At 57.3% G+C, this 9,187-nt stretch overlaps 1 protein-coding gene across 1 annotated transcript in view; it reads left to right on the top strand.

Moving 5' to 3' along the window:
• Nucleotides 1-597: 597 nt before the first annotated feature.
• The window catches only part of ONECUT1 (one cut homeobox 1), a 33,017-nt gene continuing 24,427 nt past the window's right edge, over nt 598-9,187 (top strand). Inside the window, exon 1 of the mRNA XM_065872470.1 lies at nt 598-1,960. Coding sequence (XP_065728542.1) covers nt 856-1,960 — 1,105 coding nt within the window. The 5' untranslated portion in view covers nt 598-855. The remainder of the gene's footprint in view (nt 1,961-9,187) is intronic.

The raw sequence follows: 9,187 nt of genomic DNA, 5'->3' as shown, positions 1-9,187 counted from the left end.
GGAAACAAGCCAGGGTGGAAGGAGTGATGACACCAGCTGAGGCTCCCCGGGAAACCTGCACCGGGAGGCAGCAACTGGAGAGAGGGGCGATGGCTCTCTAGGCATACTGCGCCACCCGGGAGGCGAGCCCAGCAAGTGTGGCCGAGGGCTGGGAAGGGAGCCCACCCGAGCCAGGGAGCCGAGAGGGGCCCAAGTTTCCCAGGGTTGCGGTAGCAGCCCCAGATCGCGCTCTACGTTAGACACTCGCACGTGCGCACCGCTCCCCCGCAGCCCAGCGCCTTACGAGCGGCGCTGGGACCCCCACCTTCATTTGTACGGGGACGTCACCGGCCGCGCGCGCGGGGACTGAGGGGGCGGGGCTGATCCGCGCGCCTGCGCGCTGCGCCCGGCGGGCGTGAGGGCGGGCCGCGGCGGCGGCGGCGGAACAGCGGCCGCAGAGTCTGCAACAGTAACCGAGCCATGGCTGGAGCTGGCCAGCGGCGCGGGCAGGCAGCAGCCGCGGAAGGCGCAAGGGGTGCGTCAGGGGAGCCGGGGGCCTCACAATTCTAGGAAGGAGAGGGACGTGAGGGGGCCGGGGGCGGGCGGGCTGGGGGCACCGCGCTCGCCCAACGGCGCGGATCCTTTCTGGAAATTAATATTAAAAAAAAAAAAAAGCCGAGGACGCAGAGGGGAAGGTGGGGGCAAGAGGGAAGACGAGACACACTGAGAGGGAGACAGAGCCCCACGGTGAGAGGAAGGAAGGAAGGAAGGCAGCAGTCGCCAGCAGCCGATGTGAAGACCGGACTGCGTGCGCCCTTCGCCGCCTCTGCCCGGCCTCATCGATGTTGTGTCCGCCGCCCGCTCGCCCAGATCACGATGAACGCGCAGCTGACCATGGAGGCGATCGGGGAGCTGCACGGGGTGAGCCATGAGCCGGTGCCTGCCCCTGCTGACTTGCTGGGCGGTAGCCCCCACGCGCGAAGCTCCGTGGCGCACCGCGGCAGCCACCTGCCCCCCGCGCACCCGCGCTCGATGGGCATGGCGTCCTTGCTGGACGGCGGCAGCGGCAGCGGCGATTACCACCACCACCACCGGGCCCCCGAGCACAGCCTGGCCGGCCCCCTGCACCCCACCATGACCATGGCCTGCGAGACTCCCCCAGGTATGAGCATGCCCACCACCTACACCACCTTAACCCCTCTGCAGCCGCTGCCGCCCATCTCCACCGTCTCGGACAAGTTCCCCCACCATCACCACCACCACCACCACCACCACCACCCGCACCACCACCAGCGCCTGGCAGGCAACGTGAGCGGTAGCTTCACGCTCATGCGGGACGAGCGCGGGCTGGCCTCCATGAATAACCTCTATACCCCCTATCACAAGGACGTGGCCGGCATGGGCCAGAGCCTCTCTCCCCTCTCCGGCTCCGGTCTGGGCGGCATCCACAACTCCCAGCAAGGGCTCCCCCACTATGCCCACCCGGGCGCCGCCATGCCCACCGACAAGATGCTCACCCCCAATGGCTTTGAAGCCCACCACCCGGCCATGCTCGGCCGTCACGGGGAGCAGCACCTCACGCCCACCTCGGCCGGCATGGTTCCCATCAACGGCCTTCCTCCACACCACCCACATGCCCACCTGAACGCCCAGGGCCACGGGCAACTCCTGGGCACGGCCCGGGAGCCCAACCCTTCGGTAACCGGTGCGCAGGTCAGCAATGGAAGTAATTCAGGGCAGATGGAAGAGATCAATACCAAAGAGGTGGCGCAGCGTATCACCACCGAGCTTAAGCGCTACAGCATACCACAGGCCATCTTCGCGCAGAGGGTGCTCTGTCGCTCCCAAGGGACCCTCTCGGACCTGCTGCGCAACCCCAAACCCTGGAGCAAACTCAAATCCGGCCGGGAGACCTTCCGGAGGATGTGGAAGTGGCTGCAGGAGCCGGAGTTCCAGCGCATGTCTGCGCTCCGCTTAGCAGGTGAGCGGGCCAAGGAGCTGGGCGCGCGGGGAGATAAGGTATTGGGGAAGCTGAAGGGACCCAAGGAGGCAGGGAAGGAGAGAGCTCTGTGCACGCTTCATCCCGTCCTCCTTTCACCGAAAGGGGGGTACCTAGGCCTGGAAGAGCCAGAGCGTGGCTCCCGGGAGCAGACAGCCTCTTCCAGGACTCAGTGCATTGGGCTGTGGAAGGCTCCGGGAACTGGGCAGCGCGGCCTGGGTGATTGCAGAGGAGCATTTGTGCTGGGAGACAGCGCAGGAAGCTCGCACGACCGTAGGAGGAAAGAAATCCCAGCACCTGGCTGGATACGGTCTGTGCATCGCTTCTGGGTTTGGCACTCCAGGTTTGTGGGGCGAGAGAGGCGACGCGTGCGTGGAACTGCGCGCAGGTGCTGCCAGCCAGTATCCCTGGCACATACCCGGGCGCTGTGCTGGAGCGTGCGGGAGCTGCCCGCCAATGTTTAGCTGAACTCGCTGCGGTGACCCCGCTCCCGCGCTCACTTTAGTGGCGCGGGGCGGGGTTGGGGGCTGGAGGGTGGGGAGCGCACTCTGGGAGTTCCAGCAAAGGTTCCGAAGCCGCGCGGCGGTGGGTGTGTGGCGCAGACGCTCCGTTAAGGTTTAGGACGCACTCTGCGCTTGTGACCGGCTGTAGAGAGGGAGGCAGATCGTGCCAAGGTCCAGGTGAGGGCGGCCGAGCAACAAGGGAGCTTCTAGCTTAGCCCAGAGACCGATTTCGCTGCCGACTCGCTTAGGGCTTCGCATTTTGTTTTATTCCTCTGCATGAATTTTCGTCTGAATCCCACGCAGGGGGTGGGAGTGTGAGGGAAAAAAAACAAGTCTTCGAGCAGAGGTCTCCGGGCCCAAACACCCCGAGGGCCTGGTGTTTCCGATTTGAGCGGGAATGTCTTGGCGGCGCTGCGTAGACACTGCGCCCAGTTCCCCCAGCCTCTCTAAGCCAAGGTAAGGGGAAGGCTCTGGCCGGCCCACCGGCGGAGGGGACAACTGACCCCAGCCTGAATCACACGGGGGATTTCAAGCAGATTCAGCGACCCCCTAGGGCGGAGGACAAGCGGAGAGGTACAGCCAAGGGCAGCTGAGGGTGGACTCGGTTTGATGAGACCCGGGCTGAGTTGATTGACTCCTGGGGTACATGCTGCCACACCCCCACCCAATCTCAGCCCGGCGACCTAGCCTGAGTCTTGGCGAAGAAAAAGGTAAAAGCCGGAATGAGGGTTTGTTAATTAACTGATCGTTCTCCATTAATTCGTCTCTGGAGAACGAGAGACCGTCAATCCGCGCAGAGCCGTGGGCACTGAGCCGTTTCACAGTCTAAAATCAAAGCAAGAGGCCAGGGCCCCCTCCTCCACATCGTGCGGGCCAATGAGAAGCTAGAGGGAAGCGGGTGCCGGCGTCCCCGCCAGCCTGCGACTCCAGCCGGATGCGACCCAAAGCAGTCCTGGGGTCTGGGTTCTTGTGGCCTCCCTGCTGGAGCTCCGCACCGTCTGAGCCTCTGCCCCGCCAGGTTTTCCAGTCCAACCCCGCGCTCGTTGGCTCCAAAGTCCCCACGAGGACTCTTGCAGCCCGAGCCCAGAAGCCAGGAGAGGCTGGGGTTAAGGGGACGGGAGGGGGAAGAAAGAGGTTGACAGGGTACCCTCTGGGGCTCCCGCAATTCCACTCTCTAGCTTTGTGTGCAGCCACCAGATCGCCCCCATCCTATGGGTAGACCGAGACCCGAGGGCAGCTGAAGTTCTGGAAGGGACGGCCGAAAACGCTATTCCTCTCCCAGACTGATATGCCTATGCCGGCGTCCAAGGTAGTGCCTTTTCACACGCACACGCCAGCCTCGAGCCCGGCTTCAGGACTTTTTACCGAGGCAGTGCACACACAGGCAGGTTAATGGGGCTGGGGGAATGGAGGGAGGGGATGCAAATGGAGAGCCGTTCCCCCCCCCCCCACCCCCAGGGAAGCTCGTTCCAAACCCCCCACCTCCTGAAGGCGCTTGCTCAGGACTTAAATGACTCTCCTTCCCCACTGCCTCCTATTGTCCCCTGGAAAGACAGACTGATAAATGAGGTTCAGGGACGACCCCGGAGCCCTGGATACCCGCCTTAGCGCCCTGCCCTGTACGAGCGCCCTCTCACCTCCTCGCATGGGCAGCCCTAGTACTGCTCCCTGCACACGGGAAGTGCGGTGGGCGTACCCGCCCGGGCTCACGGGACCCAGGAAGTTATCGAAGGGGCCGCTGCCTGGCACCCAGCAGCGCGTAGAAAGTCCTGCCCAGCCTTTGGACGGAGGCGCGTGGCCTTTTCCTCGAGGAAAAAAAAAAAGGAAAATCGGAGACTCTGGCGGGACGTGAGTTTGGCGCCAAACCCCCAGCGAACTCTTTATCCTAAGACCCGGATGCGGGGTTGTCTCTCCCATTTTCCTTTCTTTAACTTCATTAAAGGGGTGGGGCGGGCTGGGATGAGCGCGCGTGCGGAGCCAGCCGGGATCAATCCCATTACGCAGCAAGAGCCAAGACTTGTTTTTAAGTCGCCGAAGAACGACAAGACCTCCCGTTAACATTTTAATTTGGTGGTGGGGGCGGGGGCGGGCGGAACGAGGCCGTTTCCTGAACTGTTCAAATGATCTCTGGTAGGCCCTGACTGCAGGTGACTAAAAACGGATTGCAGGGCATGTTGGACGCAGCTGTGAGACATTGCCCCCTCCTCCCCACTGCCAGCTCCCGTGCACGGAGGGAGGTGCCACTTGCAGCTCTTGCTCGCCGTTGCACTCAAAGACCCCTTAAACTCGTTTCTACCCCATGCGAGGCAAGGCCCATCGAGGTCGGCTCCTTCGCTGGGTAGAGGGAGAGAGGCTTCTTCATGCCCTCCTGGTACCGCAGGTTCCGTACAGCCTGGTGTGGAGGGTCAAAACCCTCCGCCCGCCCGCGGCAGCGTGTTTGGAGAGGCGCTTTCTCTTCACGAAATTACATCGCCTGGCGGACGACGGGAGACAGGAGGAAATTCTCACCAAATTAACTACCTTTAAAAAATCAATATATGTTCCCTCAATGTAACACTTGCTGCTTCCCCATTAAAGTGCAGCGCAACCAGGCTCACGCTGCGTCTCATTCCAGGTGGGGGGGGGGGGCTGGGCTGTGCCGGTGGGTGGGTGCCCCGCCTCTGACGTGGGCGCCTATTAAGACGCGGGGAGATTAGCTTCCAATTAAAGATTCCAGAAAGCTCCGGCCTCAGTAGGGGAGCTGCCGGCGCAGGAAGAGGCTGCCACTGCACACCCACCAACGGGTGCTGCAGAGACTCAGCAGGCGAGGCCCGGGGTCGGGCGGGGGTGGGTGCTGCACCGCTTCGACCCTGCGGTACCTGCAGGCGAAGAAACCTCCCAACAGCGGCGCCAGGGAGCCAGACGGGTCTCCAGCACCCGGGACTGCTCCTGTTTCCTGGACGGGATTTGCCCCAGGACCACCCGGGGACCAGGGGGCGTGGGGGGGGCAGTCTGACCAGGAGGTGGCCATGAGAAAGTCTCGCCCGGACCAACATGGGCCATGTTTGCCATAAGTGGCCTTGCTGCCTGGTTGATTGATAACTAACTGGCTCCCGCGCAAGTCCATTTGCTTTTTGTTAATATTTATACCAACGGGCGACGTTTCAACTGTCCCCTCACTTCTCTGGGCCATGGGAGCCAAGCAGAAGGAGTTCGATGCTGGGCCCTGGGAACTCCACTTCTCCAGTCCTCGAAGACTCTGGGCCGGGAGAAAAGCCACAACTGGGCGTGTGGAATGCAGGAACTGGAAGGGTTCCTGGGCCCAAGAGTCGGAGGAGAAGGTGCCAAGTGGACTGGTTCCCCGCCACGCCCGGCGTCTCTGCGGGTTGGTTCTCGGGCAGTGCAGCTGCTCTCAGCCGGCTGCGGCCCGAACAAAGGGCCCGCGGGGCGCTGCCGACAGCGTCCGCCTAGCAGCCTGGGGGCGATGGGGGCTGGCTGCCCCGGACGAGAGCCACCTCCGAAGCTTTATGCTAGACTCCTCCCAGCGTGGCCTGGGGGCCAGCCAGTCGTCAGGCGGAGGCCGAGGAGTTCCAGAGTCCCCTCACCAACTCAGGCCTAAGGGTCGCCCGTGCTCCCGGAGAGTTGGCTAGGGACCCCCGCCCACACATACACACACACGCCAGCCGAACAGGTCTGGCTGTTGGGGACAATCCCCAGAAGGCTCTGCGTGGGCCTTTCTCACAGCCCATGTCTGACCCCTGGAGGGTGTGGAACAATAGTTCTCTCTTGAGGCCCCCACTGGGGAGCACAAACCCCAGGGAGGAGAGGAAGGGGCGCATAGAGTTAAGAAGTGTGCACGTGGTGAAGGTTGGAGCGGAGAGTTTGACTAGAGTGGAGGAGACCTGCTGCTGTGGCTTGAGGAGGCCTGATGGTTATTTTGTGGTGACCTGGTGTCAGAGCATCGAGCACGGCTGCCTGAGACAATAAACCCTGCGGCCTGTCCCGAGGGTGGCTGGCTCTCCCGCCAGCGGGTGCAGCCCCAGGCCCTTTGCAAGCACCCAGTGGGCGATCGGGGTCAGTAGAGACCCAGTCCTGCCGTCGCTGTTTTGCAGCTGGCACTTGGGACGGTCTGTGCCAACAATAGCACCGTTGTGTTGTAGCAGCAAAGCAACTCAAAGCCCAGGCTGCATCTTTCTTTATCTTCAAGCGCTCAGCGCACCACAAGAAGCTAAGCTCGTGCCCTCACTGATGCCCTCCTTGTGGACTCATCTTCCCCAGTAGCTGCGCATGCCCCCTGCGGGCCGCGAGGCCAGGCACCCAGAAAGCCTCTGTGGTTCAACCCGCTGCGGAGAGGAGAGGCTTTGTTTTTAGAACATTGATGTCTTAGTGATTTTCAAAATGAAAACTATTTTGACAGGTAGAGAGTGTAGTGGAGGGAGAAAAGGATACCTAGTGGATCTGTCTTGCTCCTAAACAATTCCTGGGTATTACCCCACTGATGAGACAAAATTGCCATCCCTCCAAATTATACCCCAACTCTAACCTCTCAAGATGCACGTTTGGAAATTATATCCAAATTATATTTTTGCTGGCATGTTTTTGTTTGAGACTAACAGGGTCACAGTAGAGAAGGTGACCCTGGCAGTCTGAAATGGGAGGTTGGGGCTCGGGGTGTAGTGAAGGGAGGGTGGATTAGCGTTCCCTTTGTTGTTTCCCCTTCCAGCTAACTGATGGGAGTTAGAAGGCTGCCCTGAGGCTTTGAGCTTGAAGGTCTTTGTTTGCTGTCTGGTGGGCTGGGTGAAGGGCTCTGGGAGGCCTAGCGGCCTGGAGCCCTGGTGCGGAGTCAGGACCCTGGACAGGGCCTAGCCAGGCCTGTTGCCAGGGTTTCTCTTGCCCCTGGTGGGTGGCTAGGATGGCTTTGAACAGTTGTGATGAGGAAACAAAAACTAACAGCTAATATTTCAAAGTTTATGAGAAATCGTGAGGCCCCACCAGTAGTACACACGGGCACAGTCAAGTAATGGAAAAGATCAAACCTATCCTCGTCGATCAGGTGGTTGATCTTTTTCCTCCCTCTCCAGCAGCTTTCTGTGTGCGTCTGAGTCCATGGGCACACCTGCTTATACAATCGGAATTCGAGTCCCTATGGGTGTGACAGGGGTTGGATCATTAAGCTAAAACGTTCAATTCAGTCCCTTTGATCCGTGCTGGGGAAAATCTATAGTCATCTCTAATCTACAAGGTCTTTGAGGAGGTTGTTACATGAGCTGTTTTGATGTCATCATTTCCACATTCATGGCAAATTCAGCTAATCAAACAGACGCTGCTACCCAAAGTTCTCAGAAGAAATAGTTCTCACAGTGTATATCGGTAACATTTATTCTTGATTTCCTTGCAAGAAAGAAAATCCTCAAGTCTAATGAAGGTGGGTAATTAAAAAGGAGGTTCTCAGGTGTCTTGCTCCTCAAAGTCCATAGTTAAAAGCCTCGCCCTTCAAGTAAGAGTGCTCAGTGTTCTTTGTAAATTCCATATATCGGAATAGTTAAACACCAATTTACTATTTTAAGTCAACCAAGGAGCCTTGACGGATTGGATGAGAAGTGACTAGTCTCATTTCAGTCCCCTTGAAAACAGCAGTTTCCACACTCTTGGCAAAATTGAATGGTCCCCAACCTAAAGTAGCAACAGAAGGAGGGTCCTATTGAAGTCATAGTAGTTAGAGGATAGATTTCCTATAATCTTGGATAAAGGATTCAACAAGTATTCATTAAATACTATTTTCATTTTGTGTGTATTTAAATAAGATGGGTAAGCACCTTTGGGAGAAGAAAGCCACATTATTTTTACATGAATAGTATCAGCCTCACAGAGTTTAGCAAAAAGGAAAAAACTGATTTCTAATGTGAATGAATTTAGTGCATAATCATAAATTACTGTTTTCTATCAACAGATTTGCACAGACTTTTATTGTAATACAAGTATGTTGATACTAATGAAGCTTAATTTTCTTCTGAAATTGTAGGATTGGCTTAGATGACCAGACCAATCACAGGGCAATCTTATTATTTAGATAAAAACATATAAATTTATGTCTTATCACAGGGTCTTGCTATAGAATCATCCCCATTATGTTCCTCCCAAAACATGTTACATGATCATAAAGTTGGAACAAATTAGCTTCTAGAAATTTTCTTCTCCTTTAGGTGAGACAATTTGATAAGATAACAGCTGAACAGAACCAGACCTTGAAGTACAACCCTCACATTTGTCTTGGCAAGTGATAAGGAAGTCAACTGATAAGGAAGGAGTCTGTGTCCATTGTGTACATTTTATTAGTCAGGTACTGTGCTAGGCACATAGATGTTCTCATTTAATACTCACTGTCTGTGCCAGTGGCTCCCAAATCTTGCTATGCATTGGAATCATTTAGGGATCTTTTAAAAAAAATGATTCCTGGCTAAAACCTCAAATATCCTGGCATTAGTAGTATAGGGCATGACCTGGGCACTAGGATATTTAAGAGCTCTGAGGTGATTTTAATGTGCAACAAAGTTTGGGAGCTGCTAGTTTACAGGGAAATTACCATTATTTTTCCTGTTTCTCTGTTCAATGAGGTTGAATAACTTACCTGTGGTAGCAGAGCTGGAAATCACTGAGACCCTGAACTCAGCTTTCCCAGCTTAAAGCTCAGAACACCCTTACCCTCCACCCTGTGCCTCGATTATGG

This window comes from Phocoena phocoena, chromosome 2 (genome assembly GCF_963924675.1).
Source record: "Phocoena phocoena chromosome 2, mPhoPho1.1, whole genome shotgun sequence".
NCBI lineage: Eukaryota > Metazoa > Chordata > Mammalia > Artiodactyla > Phocoenidae > Phocoena > Phocoena phocoena.
The sequence above is the reverse complement of the archived record's forward strand: the minus strand, read 5'-3'. Positions and strand labels throughout refer to the sequence as shown.